This window comes from Rosa chinensis, chromosome 2, assembly GCF_002994745.2.
Source record: "Rosa chinensis cultivar Old Blush chromosome 2, RchiOBHm-V2, whole genome shotgun sequence".
NCBI lineage: Eukaryota > Viridiplantae > Streptophyta > Magnoliopsida > Rosales > Rosaceae > Rosa > Rosa chinensis.
This window is the reverse complement of record NC_037089.1, coordinates 34,927,424-34,944,924: the sequence shown is the minus strand read 5'-3', so window position 1 is coordinate 34,944,924 and position 17,501 is coordinate 34,927,424. Positions and strand designations below refer to the sequence as shown.

At 38.3% G+C, this 17,501-nt stretch overlaps 1 protein-coding gene and 1 long non-coding RNA gene across 3 annotated transcripts; one reads left to right on the top strand and one right to left on the bottom strand.

Annotated features, from left to right (window-relative positions):
- The first annotated feature begins 253 nt into the window (after positions 1 to 253).
- Positions 254 to 5,875, top strand: LOC112189893 (methylthioribose kinase). 2 transcript variants are annotated; one of them, XM_024329277.2, is made up of 7 exons: positions 254 to 422; positions 1,082 to 1,366; positions 1,957 to 2,266; positions 2,865 to 3,039; positions 3,204 to 3,405; positions 4,856 to 5,067; positions 5,395 to 5,875. In XM_024329277.2, exons 2-7 carry the CDS (start codon positions 1,181 to 1,183, stop codon positions 5,561 to 5,563), a joined length of 1,254 nt encoding a protein of 417 aa, XP_024185045.1. In that variant the 5' UTR covers positions 254 to 422; positions 1,082 to 1,180; the 3' UTR covers positions 5,564 to 5,875. The 2 variants fall into 2 exon arrangements, with proteins under 2 accessions (XP_024185045.1, XP_024185046.1); XM_024329278.2 differs by having other exon boundaries at positions 268 to 405; positions 1,078 to 1,366.
- A 10,587-nt stretch (positions 5,876 to 16,462) lies between these two features.
- On the bottom strand, positions 16,463 to 16,803 carry LOC112190174. The gene is made up of 2 exons (XR_002932290.2): positions 16,712 to 16,803; positions 16,463 to 16,637 (listed from the first exon to the last, which is right to left on the bottom strand). It is a non-coding gene; the product is annotated as an uncharacterized LOC112190174 (long non-coding RNA).
- Between the last annotated feature and the right edge of the window lie 698 nt (positions 16,804 to 17,501).

Below are 17,501 nucleotides of genomic sequence, written 5' to 3'. Positions count from 1 at the left end.
TCGACGAACGTAGGAGGGAGGTGAGCTGAGGCCAGTCTGAAATTTTGGAGAGAAGAGTCAGGGCTGGCTAAGGCTCGAGTTTGCTTGGTAGTCTGAGGGGAGTAGTTAATGAGGGCAATACTGTCAATGAATGTTAGATTGGGTAAATGGGGTTAAAAAACTCTTGGTAGAGTAAGTGAGTAATTTTTAGAGTAAAATTGGGTAAGTGGTGACGGCCCCTAAAATTAATGCTCACGTTAATTAATGTTTCTCAGACAAATTACAGCAAAATTATATATATTGGTTCTATTTCTCATTTCACCTAAACCCTAAACACTGGAACTTGCTGTCTTGCTTACGATTTATTGTGGGTTTCTCCTTCTCTTCCTTCCAATTCGATGTGAGGCACTGAGGACTGAGGAACAATTGTTTCGGATTTATTGGTATGGCTTTTAGTTTAATTTTCGTGATGGTTTCGGATTTATTGGTATCTTATCTGAATTTGAAAGCGGAATTGGGATTGATTTTGGTAATAAGAAGTGGGAGCTTTGAGCCTTTGAAAGCTTTCGCATTTCGTTGTTGATTTTAAATTTTTAAGGCCGCAGACTCTGCCATAGATTCTTTGGTTTCGACATTGCTGTAATTGTGGTGGTTTTTCAGATATTGGAGCTCCGATTTTGATTTGTTTTTGTATAATTGTCAAAGGACACTTCTTCTGACTTAACAACTAGTCTTTGCTATTTGTCGGCAAAAGATCCGAGTCTGAATCCTCTCTTTCTCAATTCATTCTTTTGGCAGAAAGAATAATTATTATCATGGGAAGGAATTTACTAAACTATATACCGTGGATGATGTTGATGAACTAGTCTCATTGAGGATGGAATTTACTAAACTAGTCTTTGCTATTTGTCGGCGAATTCTGTTTCTACTTTTCTTTACGCTTAATTACATATACGGTGGATAACTGGATGATGATGAATTGATGATGAACTAGTCTCATTGAGCTTGACAGTGGATGCGTTGTGGTTCATTTCCTACTTGAATAATATATTAAGGGTCAATTCTTGTTAAGATTATTCAATGAGTTTTTTTTTTTTTTTAGAGAGGCAGAGAGCTATAGCTATCTTAGAAACCCAAGCCCACCTGAAGTTTCATTCCTGAATCCGCCACTGGACTCAGTCATCATCTTCATCGCCGCAACATGGCCTTCTCCGAGTTCCAGCCATTGAACGACAAGTCGCTTGTAGATTACATAAAGGCCACACCTTCCCTCTCTTCCAAGCTCAAGGATCACCTAGACAACTTGACCATCAAGGAAGTCGGCGATGGCAATCTCAATTTCGTCTTCATCGTTGTTGGTTCTCATGGCTCTTTTGTCATCAAGCAGGTAACGGTTTTTCTCCATCTGGGTCGTAATGGGTTCCTGGTATTTGATCAAAAACTTTTTGGGTCCAATGAGTTTGGAGAATTTGATTTTTGGGGCAAAAGTATTGAGCTTTAGTGTTCTATGATGCAATATGTTATTGGGTTACTGCTGGCTGTTTAGTTTGGTTAAAGTTTTATTGTCTTCTACTTGATAGTGATTTTGATTTGTGGCAAAAGTATTGAGCTTTAATGTTCTATGATGCAATGTGTTATTGCCTTATTGGGTTACTGCTGGCTGTTTCCTTTCGTTTGGTTAAAGTTTTATTGTCTCCAACTTGATAGAGATTTGATTTGGGGCAAAAGCATTGAGCTTTAATGTTCTATGATGCATTGTGTTATTGGGTTAAAATTTGTTGGGTTCAACATGCTAGAGAGTTTGATTTTGGGTAAAAGTATTAAGCTTCAATGTTCTATGATGCAATAGTATTAGGTTACTGCAGGTTCTTTGTGAGTTGATTAGATTCTGATTGGGTCCCAACATGTGAGAGACTTTGATTTTGGTCATAAGTATTGAGCTTTAATGTTCTGAAATGTGTTATTGGGGTATTGCAGGCTCTTCCTTACATACGTTGTATAGGTGAGTCATGGCCAATGACAAAGGAAAGAGCTTATTTTGAGGCTTTGGCATTGAGAGAGCATGGTTGTTTGAGTCCTGATCATGTGCCTGAAGTTTATCATTTTGATCGGACTATGTCTTTGATTGGCATGCGCTATTTGGAACCGCCACATATTATACTGCGAAAGGGATTGATTGCTGGAATTGAGTACCCTTTGCTGGCTGACCACATGTCAGACTATATGGCAAGGACTCTGTTCTATACTTCTCTCCTTTATCGTAATACTATCGACCACAAGAAAGCTGGTATGCTATGTTGTTTGATTTTGTATTCTTTGGATACATGTCTTGTGCTTCGCTAATAGAATGCATCATGTTCAGGTGCTTCCACATTCATACAAACAATGTAATGTTTGACTTGTTTGGGGGTGAAAAGTTATGCACATGGTCTCCACAGTGTTATTCCAGAAAATAGGTTGGCTAATACTCGGCCTAAATCATATGGAATCCAGAGTGTTAGAAACATTGTGTTATTACTAAACATGTTGGGGTATTCATGGGTCTGGGTCTTTTCAACTGCTGTTAGGTTAGAAATTGAACATTACAACTAGAGGTGATTTTAATTGTGTTAGAATCATATAGGTAGTATCTTTACATTCATCATTGATCTGTTATTGTCTTAACAACTTTGGGGCATTCCTCTTATTAAAATTAGTATCAGTTGAGTATTAGTTTTTAATTGAATTTAGCTTAGTTCTTTTTAAGATATGGGAACGTTTCAGCTGACAATGGACTTTATTCTGAATTTTCCCTCACAAGGAATTCCTTTTTTTTTTTTTTTTGTTTTGAAATGAAGTTTACCTTCTATTTCTTATTAACTCATCTGCATGTGCACTTTCTGCAGTTGCTGAATTTTGTGGAAATGTGGAGTTATGCAGGCTCACTGAGCAAGTTGTTTTCTCTGACCCTTACAAAGTATCTGAATATAACCGCTGGACTTCTCCTTATCTTGATTCTGATGCTGAGGCTGTGCGAGAGGACAATGCTTTGAAGCTTGAAGTTGCTGAGTTGAAATCTTTGTAATGAAACTATCTCATCTTAGTATCATTGTCGAATTTCATATGAATGATGAAGTTGCCATTGCTCCCCCTTGTAGCACAGCTGTTTGTAGAAATATCTTCTATTAGCTCCTCGCTTTGACTGGCATCAAGTTTTCTGACTGATCAAGTTGCTTTTTCTTTAGGTTCTGTGAGAGAGCCCAAGCCCTAATACATGGGGATCTTCACACTGGTTCTGTAATGGTGACTCCTGATTCAACTCAAGTTATAGATCCAGAATTTGCATTTTATGGACCAATAGGTTTTGATATTGGAGCTTTTCTGGGAAACTTGATTTTGGCTTTCTTTGCACAAGATGGGCATGCTGATGAACAAAATGATCGAAAAGTATGTGGTTGTCTATTGTCTCTTTATCATTATTTCTTAGTTTTATTTATTTGTTAATTTATTTATTTTTATTTCAGTGTTTGATCATATTCCTTGTTATTTTCAGCTTCTTTTTTTTTTTTGCCCTTGTTGATGACCTTTTATCTCTTTCTAGTTGTTCATCTACAGATATATCTTTCAACACAATAGTTATATGACAGGTGGATCTTCTTATCGGATAATCCTGCCCTCGAGCTCGGGGTTTTAATTTTTTCAGTCGTGCCCTCGTTGACATCAGCTTTACTAATGATTAAAGTCGTTTCGTTCCAACCTTTATTGTGATTAGCATTTACTGCTGCAGAATAAACCAATTTTAAAATGTCATAACATGCTCGATAAGGCATGAGTAGTTTTTTGCAGTTTGGTATCTGTCGTTTGCATACTATTTAATCTATTCTTAGATATATATATATATATATATATTTTTTTTTTTTGTTGGTGTTATATTCCTTGATAGATAAATAGATGGTTATATATACTACTGGAATTCTATTAATTCATTTTCAATTATAGAAACTATCAAGTACAAATACTCTCACCTGACTTGAGCACATTCAGTTATGGTTTATGCAAAAGAGTCTAGTTATCACTTCCCTGTATGAGTTATAGTGTTCATGTTCGTAAGTAGTTTTTGTTATATGGAGATGTGATCATGGAGTACCATCCATTTGCTTAGTTGTACCCTAAACATATTATCAACTTTTGGGACATGTTTGAGCATAAGCATGAATCTCACTGTTGAATCATCTCTGTACTATGAGTGTTCAGGTTGAAGAACAAAACTATATTAAACTAAAATCTTTGGAGAAGGCTCCCTCTTCAGATAATAAAATAAAAATCTGACTGTCTTGACTTAGTTAAGAAATTTTGTACTTTATAAAGAAAAGAAAAGAAAAGGTTGGAGAACGTTTTCAATATTCGATAACAGAATTTAGTCTTCGTTATCAGTGATCATGCACTTGGCAGTTGGAATTAGACAGAAAATGAGTTATTTGTAATATTGACATTTGAATAGGAGTAGATGTAGAGCTGGTCATTTACATTTTGATAGTCTGTGAGAGTGCTCTTAGCTCCCACTGCTGTATTTGGACTTATTTGGGCTGTCTTTGTACTTTTAGCACTTTGTGGATTTTTGGATGTTATTTGGGTAGATGAGAAATTTTGTTTATTGTTATTGGTTAAGGTCAATTTATCCAAAATTGCATACTTGCTAAAGTTGGCATTTGACTCATGATGTGTTGTGCAGTCAACCAAAATTCAATTAGTTTGTTACAATGTCCGGATGTTGTCAGAAACACGTTAGATGTAATAATGTGCTGCGTCATGAACCCATAATCTGACTTGCTATTTCATATTGTTCGTTTGTTGTGTGGGTCTTAGGGTCTCATATTAGATTTGCTTTGTGGTGCAGGCATACAAGGCTTGGATTTTGAGGATAATTCAAAATACATGGAACCTTTTTCACAGAAAATTTATTGCACTATGGGATGCAAACAAAGATGCTGGTGACGCGTATCTTCCTGCAATTTATAACAACTCTGAGCTTCAACAGCTTGTACAAGACAAATATATTAAAGAATTGCTTCATGACACCCTTGGATTTGGTGCTGCGAAAATGATAAGGTAAGATAGACCCTATGTTTTCTTCATCCATACAATTTCTTAGGTCTATTTATTTTTGTAATTTTTCCAGAAGTTTTAACATTTTGCTCTGGCGCTTCCCATAATATCTCTCAAGCTCCAGTCTTCTTCATTTGTTTCTTTATCAGTTTCTGGCAGGCTTTCATGTTGAAGAATTGTTTACTAGAAAAGACAGACTAATAGATAGATGGATACAATGCATGTTTTTACCATATATAGCTTGTGTGGGTTATCCGTCAGATTTCTAATCTTTGAGTTCTTTCTGGAAACTGTTGATTTAATAGCTTAACTTTGTTTTACTATTTGCAGGAGAATTGTTGGTGTGGCACATGTCGAAGATTTTGAATCAATCACTGATGCTAGCAAGAGAGCATGCTGTGAGCGACGGGCACTGGAGTTTGCAAAGCTGATTCTTAAGGAGAGGAGAAAATTTCAGAACATTGAAGAAGTTGTTTCATCTGTTCAACAAATCCAGTAATGACAAATGATGGTTAATACCTATTGTTATACCAAATAAAAAACGTGGCTCTTTTATGTTACATATATATATATATATATATATATATATTAACTTTGCTATGATGTGTGAGTGCTTATTGTTCCACTTGATCACCCTCGTCTCCCTTTCTTGAGCCAGATTTTACATTATTTTAGAACATATTGGCAAAAACAACAGCCCTAGTGAGTTTGAGAGTGTTTTCTGGAGCAAGGGAGATTGGAGGTTGAAGCAAATTGTTGAAATTTTTGGGTAGTGTTAATCCATAATGAATTGTGCATTTTATATCTTAAATCCTGATTGAACTAATTGCATCAAATGAGCATGCGTGTATAAGAGAGCTGATGTACTGTAAATCGTGATAATTTGTACGCCCCAAGTAGGCCTGGCATTTAAACCCGTAACCCGCAAACCCGCACTATATCCGCATGCTAAAAATCCGCACAAACCCGCCCGTTTATTAATTCTGGCTAAAAAAAGCCTGCACGCAAAAAACCTGCAAATTAACGAGTTTTGCGGGCTAAACCCATTGGAACCCGTTAACTCAAAATTCTTACCAAAAACTCATTTCCCATTACCCATACGGGTTCCCCATTAATTTTTTTTTTTTTTTTCAGCCAGGGCATTTTTACATTTTTGTAATTTTTCTTATTCCCATGAGGATCCGACAGTTGGATATTTGTATAATTGTAAAAAGATGATTCAAAAGGAGATCCGTGACGATCCAACCGTTCGATCTTCGTATAATTGTGCAAAGATGATTCAAAAGGCGATTCGTGAGGATCCGACCGTTGGATCGTCATATAATTTTATGAGGATGATTCTAAGGTTGATCCGGGAAGATCCAACCGTTGGATCTTTGTATAGTTTTGAGAGGATGAACCTAAGGGCAATCTGTGAGGATCTGACCGTTGGATCATCGTATAAATCGATAAAGATGATCATCTAGGTGATCCGTGAGGATCTGACTGTTGGATCGTCGTATAATTTTGAGAGGATGAAACTAAGGGCAATCCGTGAGGATCTGACCGTTGGATCATCATATAAATCGGTAAAGATGATCCTCCAGGTGATCCGACCGTTGGATCTTCGTATAATTTTGAGAGGATGAACCTAAGGGCGATCCGTGAGGATCCGACCGTTGGATCATCTTATAAATCGGTAAAGATGATCCTCTAGGTGATCTGTGAGGGTCCGACCGTTGGATCATCTTATAAATCGGTAAAGATGATCCTCTAGGTGATCTGTGAGGATCCGACCGTTGGATCGTCGTATAATTATGATTTGTGAATTATTTTTTGTCAAAAAAGGAAAGGAAAAAAAAAATCTAAAAAGATAGAAAATTAAAAATTTCGTTGTATACATAAGTCTTAATTAGTTTTAGTTGCTTTGATAAAAAGTTAAAAAAAAAAAAAATGTTTAAGGGTCTTAACGGGTTCCAACGGAAAACCCGCAAACCCGTTAAGCTAACGGGTTCTTACCTGGTTGGCCCGTTAAGAACCCGCAAAGTACCCGCACTATACGCACACGTTGCCAGGCCTAGCCCCAAGTTATAACTTTGTGCAACTGACACAAGTTCCAGTTATGCTCATCCCTGAAATGTATCTATAATCGATCATTATAGATTTTCTGGAAATGCCTGAAATGTTACCTTGTTCTTGAGATTATGTATTGTTATTTAATTTTGTTTGGTTTGGCCGTGTGGGTATGACAAAACATAATATGAAATTTTGATACGTGGTGAGGGTATGACAAAACATAATATGAAATTTTGATATGTGGCTGGAAGTATACATAGATCATTATTTTACTATCTTATCAAACTACACCCTATATCCCCACATTATTGAAAAATTAACAAGGTGCAATTAGTTACAAATGTAGATCAGGCTAGCTAATGTGCTACCATTAAGAACCTCAGCTCCAACTGCATAGATAGAGGAGCTAAATAGTATTGCATAGATAGTTTTGTTTCTTTGGAAGATGGAAACCACTTTCTTTTTTATTTCGGGAAAATAGTCCATACAGTACCTGAACTTTGCCTCCTTATAAATTTTAGTACTTGAACTTAAAAAAATATCACTTCGGTACTTGAGGTTCTTTGCCCGACCGAGGATTGGTATATATGGACATTAGCTCCGTTACGAAGCTTGCCAGCTGGCAAATTTACAGGGGTACTTTCGTCCATTCATATATGAATTAATTTTTTTTCTCTAATCATTTTTATGGCACCCAGAAATTTTATCTACAAACCTAGATGAATGAATAACCTAGAAGTCTACAAACCTAGATGAATGAATAACCCAGAACCACCACTGCAAACACTGAACATGCAATAGCCTCATAAAATTGGGTTATGATATGCAGGAAAAAATAGTTGGATTGCTTGCACTGAATTAAAATTGGGACAGAAACATTCATTGCAAAAATATGGAACTGCGTCCCATGTCCTCTCGAAGGCCGGTGGAGGACATATGGGTGGACTTGGTGGTGGGTCTGCGGTCGAGTTGGACTTGGTGGTGGGTCTGCGGGAAGGCTCTGTGGAGAAAGAGAAAAGTGGCGGTGGCGGCGGGGAGGTGAGCCCAGTGGAGGAGAATGGCAGATTAGGAGGGCGAGGAGGGCCAAGATCGGGGCAAGAGAGGCCTGCATTTTTGGTGGTTCGGGTCGAGGATTGGGGGAGTGGTCGGAGTTGGAAGCAGAGGACGGTGGAGACGACGGAGACGGCCGACTTGCCATTCTAGAATTTGAGCTGCTAGCAAAAACCAAGCTCTCAACAAAAATGATGAAGAAGAATCAAGGCTTTGGAGTGAGTGTGAGTCATAAAGAAATTGAGGACTCGATTCGGAGCTTGTGCAATTGCATGGCTTCATTCTACAACCACCTCCAAAGTAGCTGCGATGTCCTCAAAAGAAGTGAACAAGAAGATGAGAAGAACAGAGAGAGAGATGATTAGAGAAAAAAAAATTACTTCATATATGAATGGATGAAAGTACCCCATAAATTTGCCAGCTAGCAAGCTCTGTAGTTGAGCTAACATCCATATGTACCAATCTTCGGTCGGGCAAAGAACCTCAAGTACCGAAGTAATATTTTTTTAAGTTCAGGTACCAAAATTTAGAGAAAATATCAGCTACCGTCCCCAAACTATGCTGCCAAGGCTAATTTGATACCCGAACTCTCAAAAGTATCAATGTGATACCCAAAGACATATTTTGACATCAACGTGATACTTCCGTTAAAAATCTCTAACGGCGCCGTCTGTTTGCTGACGTGGCAAACACTTGGGCCCCTAAAAAAGTGAAATGACCAATTTACCCTTTTTTTGTTAATTCATTTTTTTTCTTTTCATTTCTTTTTCTTCTTTTCTTCTTCTAGCTTGTTCTTGTTCTTGTTCTTCTGGGATTTTGTTCTAGCCAAACCGCCCAAGCTCCTCTCCTTCTCCTCCACCCAAGAATCAAAGAAAAATGGCTTATGCTTCTTCTGCAACCTCAGTCCTCTTCTTCTTCTCTCTCCTCCTCCTCTCTCTCATCTCCTTCCCTTCCACCCGAACCATCACCAACGCTGCCATCATCCTCTCCAATTCCTGTTACAAATCCATGTTCTTCGCACTCAACTCCTGGCGGACAGACCCAAAACGAAAGTTGGGTGACATGATTAAAAAAAAAAAAATCAAATCTTTCTGCACCCAGAAAACTGTTATGGATACCCAGAGACGCCCCTGTCTTCTTCTTCGCCAAAACAGATCTCCTTCTTCTCTGCCCAACAGCTTTCCTCTTCCGGGGCAACCAACTGGGAAACCGGTTAACTGCACACCAAATTCTGGTGAACCTTAGCTCCACCAACCATCTTCTTTCTTCTCAGAGACCATCACCCATTCGCTAATAGCACCTCCGTTCATCAAACCCCCTCATCCGTCGCCACAACCTCAGCGTCCTCCTCTTCCCCCACCGTCGTCATGTCAGTAACAACAAATACCAGAAACTCCAATCAAAATCACAATCACAAGGCCAAAGCAACATATAACTATGAATTCGTGTATACAAGAACTAAAAACAAACCCAACATAAACCAAAAAAGCAAAACCAACCCATATAGCAATTGAGCACAATTAGACCAAGAAAAAGACTTGGCAGCTAGTACCTGGAACCTTTGGCTTCTCCCACACACTGTCAATTGCTCGATTTGAGTGAAGAGTTAAAGCTGAAGAGCGTCCCTGCAAGTCAAACACCTCAAGCAAAAGCAAATGAACCACCTCCAGACTTCGATCTCGAAACCATGCAAGGCCTCCTCCTCCACCTCTTCCTTCTCCCCTCTCAAAATCGGGTCTTTCAATTTGTCCGCTGTTGTTTTGAATTCAAATCGATCCCCTCCTCCTCTTCGCTGTCGCCGACGCTCTCGATCCTCTGCCTCCTTACCCTGCTCCGCCTGTCGAACTGCCCCTCCGATTCCCCTCCCTGCCGTCGAACCACCCCCACAGCCCTATAGCTGATCGCCGATCAAACGGCGTCTCCGTTTCGCCATCGGAATCCAGTTTCATGCACTGCAGGTGCTTCTGGTTCCCCCATTTCAAATCCCCACGACAAACTGAAATTGTGCAGATGCTTCGTCGCTGCTCCAACTGTTCTTCATAAACCCACAAATCCATTCCTAGAAATTGGGGAGGGAGAGAGAGAGGGAGAGAGAGAGAGAGAGAGAGAGAGAGAGAGAGAGAGAGAGAGAGAAGATGGAATTATACATTATATATGACTATTGTTAGACTAAGAGGATTTGTTTGACTTATTGAATCATAATAGCATTATATCATGCTGGCATTTTAGGACACAATAATTTGTTTAGTTTGTTATTTTAGCTGCTCGCGTTTCTTAAGCTCGATGTGAAGTATAACTATTTTGTTCTTCTGTAATAACTATTTTCAGTTTCTTACGCTTGTAAGTGAAAAAGTGTAATTGTAATAGAAGATTCATTGAGTTATTGATTTATAATTCTCTAACCAACTTAGCTATAGTAAAAACTTCCACATATCTTGATCAATAACCAAGTAAATAACCATAGGGCAAGGCACAAACCGATCGTGACCCTAAGCCACCTGGCTTGACTCCAACTCATCAACCCTCAATCTATAAGATTTGCACGTACTTCACCTACCATGTTGGAATTTTTGCACAAATAATGATAATCAGCCATGGATATTGATCCATTAATGAACCATACAAAGAAAATTGAGGAAGAAACTTTGAAAGGTGCATAGATGACGCGCCTGAAGCAAGCGCGCAATTTAACCCTGAAATATCGTTAGTAGTATAAGCAAATAGGGATCGTTCTATCCGGGGATTGAGGGTACACCTGTCATTGTGAAACAAATAAAGAAAAGTATTATTTACAAAAATAAAATAAAGAATAAATATATACAAGTGAACAAAAATAAGGGGGGATTTTGTTTTTGGATTTTCGAAAATAAAACTAAGTTAACAAAATAATTAAAATGCAAAAACATAAAAATAAAATGGAGTGAGAGAACAAAGATCAAAAACCGAAACATATGATTAAAATTGATTCAAACCCTAATATTGTTCATCTAAGTCATGAGAGAGGAGTTGATCATGTGAAACATTCGAAAGCAAATGAATTCCCATTTTTTACTTTTCAATGCTAATTAACCTAAGCGAAAGCACCTAGATTAATCCTATTAAACATGCAATCAAACCCTAGAAAGCTAGTCAATCATGTCATGTTTAACGCATTACACATAGAGAAAGGCTATCAACTCAAGTGTACAGCTTAGTATGGAAAAGTCCACCTAATTGCAATCCTCTTTAATTAAATTCGGTCTTTGCACAAAACCTTTACTACTTTGATTCAAGTTTACACAAAACGAAAAGTCGATTTCATGTTCTTAAACCTAGCACCATTCATATCAAAACCCTAAGTGTTTGCAACCACATAAGATTAAAATACAAAAGTTATCTATAACGCAAATTTAATTAAACAAACCCACATAAGCAACCTTCGAATCACAATATTATGAATCTGAAAATTCTCAATTAATCATAAAATTCCAGAAATTAATATTCATTCAAACACATATGTCAACTAGAACAAAACCAACGAAATCAAAGCAAATGTTACAAAGGAGAATCGGATTACACCGTGAGATGGAGATGAGATGAACGAATTGAGGATGTGGTCTCTTGAATCTCGAAAGCAAGCTTCAAGGATGGTGATGGAGGATGATGCTCACGGCAATTCTTCTTCTCCCTTGGCCTTGCTTGAAATGTTGAATGCACTAGAGGATGGAGAGAAAATGGAAAGGAAATGGAGAGACAAAGAAGATGGAATGGATGAAGGAATTGGTCTCTAAGGAAAATGGAGAGGAAATGGTGAGACAAGGAGATGAAATGGATGAAGGAATGTGTGTGGGAAAATGGAAAGGAAATGGAGAGACAAAGAAGATGAGATGGATGAAGGAAGATGTTTTAGAATGAGAGGAGAAGGTGTTTATATAGGGAAGAAAAAGAAGAGTGAAATGATGAGTGGAAGAAAAATAATGAAAGTGGAGTATGAAAGTGATTTGTAAAATATGGAAAAGAAAGAGAAATGATGAAATGAAAGCAAAGCATGAAGGTGCAGCAACATGGAAGTGATGATGATCTATTAAAGAGATTGTAGAAAAAATATATCCAAGGAAAAGAGAAAAGCATCTAGCTTTCTTCATGTGGGTGGGAAACATGAATATGTGGTGTTGAGCTGTTTTCAGGTCAGTTTCTTCCCCTTTATTCCTTCAATTATTTCTCCAACAAGACTTCATTATATTCCTTCGACTTCTTCATATGAAATGTTCCACTATGAGTGTAGATCATCCTGACAAATTTTCAGAGCTTCAATCCATGTGGTTGGGCCGGAAATGCTGCTGGACCTCTTACAGGTCCAGTTTTCCGGTTTTACTTCTGTAGAAAATTGGGCTGATTGTTTGAAGGCCTTCCACTCATATTTTTCTCTGGAACTCTTCATAAGAAATGATCATTTGGGTGTCTAGAATGGATCTGGAGAGTTTCAGCTCATTTCGAGTTCATTTGGTCAGGTGGCCGCTCCTTCTTCCTTGCTTGGCTCTGATTCTCCTAGCCGGAGTAAGAAAATATTCAAGGTTGACTTTTTAGTGCATTTTCATTCTTCTCCATCATTTCTAGGTAATTATGGACGTAACACTCATTTCTTCTTCATCTACTCCAATGTACCTAAAAAATAGAAATTGAGTTAAAAAAACGATTCGTTAAGGAATTAACTAAGCAAAATGTGAGGAATTAACTATTAAAATACCGCATTAAAATGCTCCTATCAATAGACTAGCTTGAAAAAAGGCTCGTCACCGGCTTGTAGGATCGGCATACAGACCAAAATAGCCAGCCATCAAACCCAAAGTGCTATTACGACAGTCGCCAAGATCCAACCTCATAAACACAGCACACAATGCAAAGCGTTGAGAGTCATCAAGCTCCACGATATACAACATACTTGCCAACAATAATAATTATTAGAGTATGTCAATAAGATTATGTTAATGAAGAAGAGTCGGAAAGTGACACACTTTCTAGCTAGTATGACCAATCCTTCATTGAATCTGGACATTGACCAATTTTATAGTCATTTCAAATTGACAATATCCAAGTTTATTTCATAGTCATTTCAAATTGATAATGTTTTTCAAACTTTTCTCATTCATGGAAAGCTCCTAAGATAAGAAAATGTACGGTAAGAATTTGAAGAGTGGAAATATGTTAGTATAACATGTATTGGCATTCCTCACTTTAACAAAACACTCTACCCACTAAGCCCAAGAGTTAGAAGCCCTTGTTTGCAGCCCAAGACCATAATTGCTTTGTTTAATTACCATTGCTGCAATTGTGGTTGTCTTGCTGTCAAAGACCCACGTGAAGGCTGGAAGATAAGATCAATTTGCTGTCAGCTTCCCCATCTCAGCATAATTGTTTAATTGCAATTGTCTCTCTTGTGTGGCTGCCTTGCTCTCGAAAGCCAAACACCATCTTTGAAGAATAGTTCAATTGCAACTTGCTACCTCAGCTTAGTTTGCTGCCTTGTTGTCGTGCTTCCCCATCCCATCTCATCTTGCTGTCTTGTCCAAGATCAAGCTTCAAACTTGAAGATCAAAAGAAGACTCCTCTTCATCATGGCTCAAGTAAGCTCATACATGGCATCTCTTTCACAAAGTCAATGATTTTTCATGGGTTCCCTTCTTGTGTTAGTTTTGATTAAGGAGTTGGAGTGTTTGGCTTATAGAATTGGTATTCCCAATTGAAATTAGGAGCATCGGTTTACATGTGCAATATGAAATTATGGGTATGGGTTTACCTACTCCAATTGAGTTTAAGGGTTCTTTGAGTGAACTATTATTCCTCTTCCTCCTCTATATATATTGGTTCTCTGTTCCTATTTAGGCATTGAAAACACTTGTGCTTTTCAGTCCCTTTGTTTATCAAGAGTTTATCTCTTTGGTTTTCTGCTTTTCAAAGTGTATTGTTCCATGTTGAAAACAATGTGAAAAACACAAAACCATTCATGCATATTCATCTCTTGCATCCCATGAGTTCAGTTGGGAATTGTAAGCTTCAAAGGTGAAATCTCCAAGTCGAACTTGCTGCGTTCATAGCTTGTTTCATAGTTGAGATTTCTGAGTTGTAACACTTGTATAAACAATTAGCAAGTAGTGATTACACACAGCCTAGTGAGTCAGTCTAGGAAGGATTGCCGCAGTCAGTTCAATCCCTGTAGTGGAAACTTGTAATCTATTTTTCATTAGTGATTTGGTTTTGGTCTTTCAAGTGTAAAGGCCACGTAGATGTTTCTGCGTCAACAAAAATCTGTGTTCTTTAATGCTTTAGTTGGTTTGCTTGATTGTTCAATATATTATGTTCAATATCAGCACTCAGGATTGATCACCCAGTTGCAATCCTTGAGAAAGTCTTGAACAAAAAAATTGGTTGTGAGCCTATTCACCCCCTCTAGGCTCCTTCTAGGATCTTCATGTGGTGACCCGAGAGAGGGGTCCCACAGCGCCGCGACCCCAAGCCAAATTGAAACCGACATGTCACGGATGACATCCCGATAACTCATCAACCCGAAATCGCAAGGCCTTTTGGGTTCAAACTGTTGGTTTCTTGGACAAATCGTTCTAGCAACCAAACAACACATTTTCAAAAGCGGAATTTGAAATGGGCTAAGAGTTTTGGGCTTGCAATAGGAGCCCAATTCGGAAAATGACAAATCACTAAGTAAATACAAGTATGAGAGACGCGCCCCAGGGTTGCGGGTCTCCCTAGATTTTGTACATGAGTAGGAAATAAATAAACAAGTAAATTAGTGAGAAAGTAAATAAACAAGTTACTTCAAAGTCCGATAAAGGACCAAAACCATTTCTTGATAAAGTCAAAGAAGAATACGCTAAGCCCAACATGTGCCTCCTCTATATGCTCCTCGACCACATCCTCGAAACCTGCACACTGTTGTAGGGGTGAGCTTTTGTCCTCACATGCCCAGTAGGGGCCGACCCAACCATGCTAGGTTTGAAAGATAATAATAATAATCGAAAATATTTACTACATAATATTGTGCACGTTTAACGAAAAGACTTTATAAAGAGGCAACCACAAACATTTATTTCTTTTATAAAGCATATGCAGTATGCTTCACACAATTTAGAGTTCCGAGATACTTACCTGCCGGCTAAACTCAAACAAATCGATGACCGACCTGGTTCGTCATCCTTCGAGAACCAGCCAGCTACTTTGTAGTCCTTGTAACTACAAGTAGCGAAAGTGTCTATTTCCTGGCCCTGAGTCTCCTATGACTGGTTCACTGTCTGTACTCACTCTTCCTCGACAAACATAGAAGCACGGCCCCCTCCGGAGGTTCACGGTTATCGACACCGTGGGATCCCTAGGAATCTATGCATCTAGGTCCTATTCACTTTCAGGTCACAAGTACAAACATACGATGGGTACAGTATCTCAACATGCAAGTCTAGCCCCGATTTTCGCAATAAGCAAATATCAGTTATGGAAACACGCATATCACGAGGCATCGACTAATGAACAACCAAGAACGTACTTTCAGGCAACATATTAATATACTAGAGCATTCCACACATAGAAAAGTCTCTAACAAGGAAGGGACAACACACCCTACCTGGAATTAGAGTGCTCGCCCAAACTTAGCTTCGCTTCCAACCCTTGATACTTCTTCCAATTACATGTGTACATGCTCGAGTCCTTTATAATAAAATTAAACCAATAAGTAACTTGACTTCATTATAACTCAACTAACCGAGCAACCAAAGCATTTACTTAATTTCCTTATAGTCTATAGGATTATCCTTTCATATAAAAATCTACTATCCATTCCCAAACAATCCAAATGATATTGCATTTGAACCATTTAGGATATGGTGATCATGCTTAATACTTGTGTTCTTTAAGCATAGTTTGGTTCAACTCATTTGACCTTTCTTTGTTTAGCATTCTTTTGATAAGAAAACAAAGCATTACTTACCATTCCTGAATGATTTTGTTTACTATGTTCATTCTGGGATATGATAACTCAGATAATACTTTAATTGTATTTGTTTCATTAACTTTAATACAATAACTTAATCATATGAAATCCACCATTTTCATTTCCGAATACCACTCAACATTAATAATTACTGAAGCTCCTTATTTTCTTTCACAACAACCAATTACCTTACAATATGTCAAATTCAAACTCCGTCATCATTTTAATTAACAACATTAATCTTCTCCACACATTTAGCCATTGCATGCTTGTCCACATTTAAGCTAATTTCTCAACAATCAATCACTTAAAGGAGCATTAACCATTCAAGCAGCATACCAACTTTTCATTCCATTCGATAACAACCACTAGGATTTTACAATCACCACACCAAAACCCACGGTTTGACAGGGACCAACACTTACCATTTCTTCTTTTCCAAACAGAGATTTGAGTCACCATAGCTGCATTCTCATCATCTTTACTCGAATTCCTAGCAAGCAGGACAAGCTTAATAATCTAATTATTAACCAAATTCATAACCAACGCAGAGTTCGTGACCCTTACCTCAATCCATTTTCAATGGAAACTGACCCAACACTTCTCTTCTCCAAAATCTTTAAAACGCAGATTCCTCAAACCTCAAGTCTCCATCTCCACAACTAAACAACAACTTATTTAATTAATCTCAAAGTCCAAACAACAATTAAACTCACGATTCAAAAGCTTGGTTGCTTACCTATATCAGTTCGGTCGAAACCACAACCACTCCATAACATACTGCTCCTTGCAGTCCTTGTGGATTCTTCATCATCCCATCAAAACTGAAATCAAAACCAAGACCAGAAGCTCCCCTTTCATTCAATTCCCATCCTCCAAGTCCAAGATTCAAGAACAACCACCAAAAGAATTGAACTCAATATTCACTACTTTGGAGCTGAAATTCAACCAAATAACGAAAGGGGCTTCAAGTATGGCTTACCAAAATGATAGAACTAAGCCGACAAGGTTCACAGCGGCGTGTGAGGCCCGTGCAGCATCTTTGGTCAGAACCGGAGATCGAAACCATGGGGTTTTGGATAACAGATAGGCTGTGATACCATTTATGGTAGTGGTTTGATCTAAGTCGGACTGGAAGTTGGAGGATATAGATATGCAAAGCCACGGGCTCTGGCATTGCACTTTCGGCCTCGTTCGACGTCAGCTAGTGTCGGGGCTTTGAGGGATTATGACAGGCATGTCTAGATTGATTGGTGGGACGATACGCTCAGATGATGGCCAGAAGTGGAAGCTTTGGCTGGGAAACACGGCGGGGCTGTGGTGGTCGTCGATGGAGGTGAACGACAATGCTTGGTGG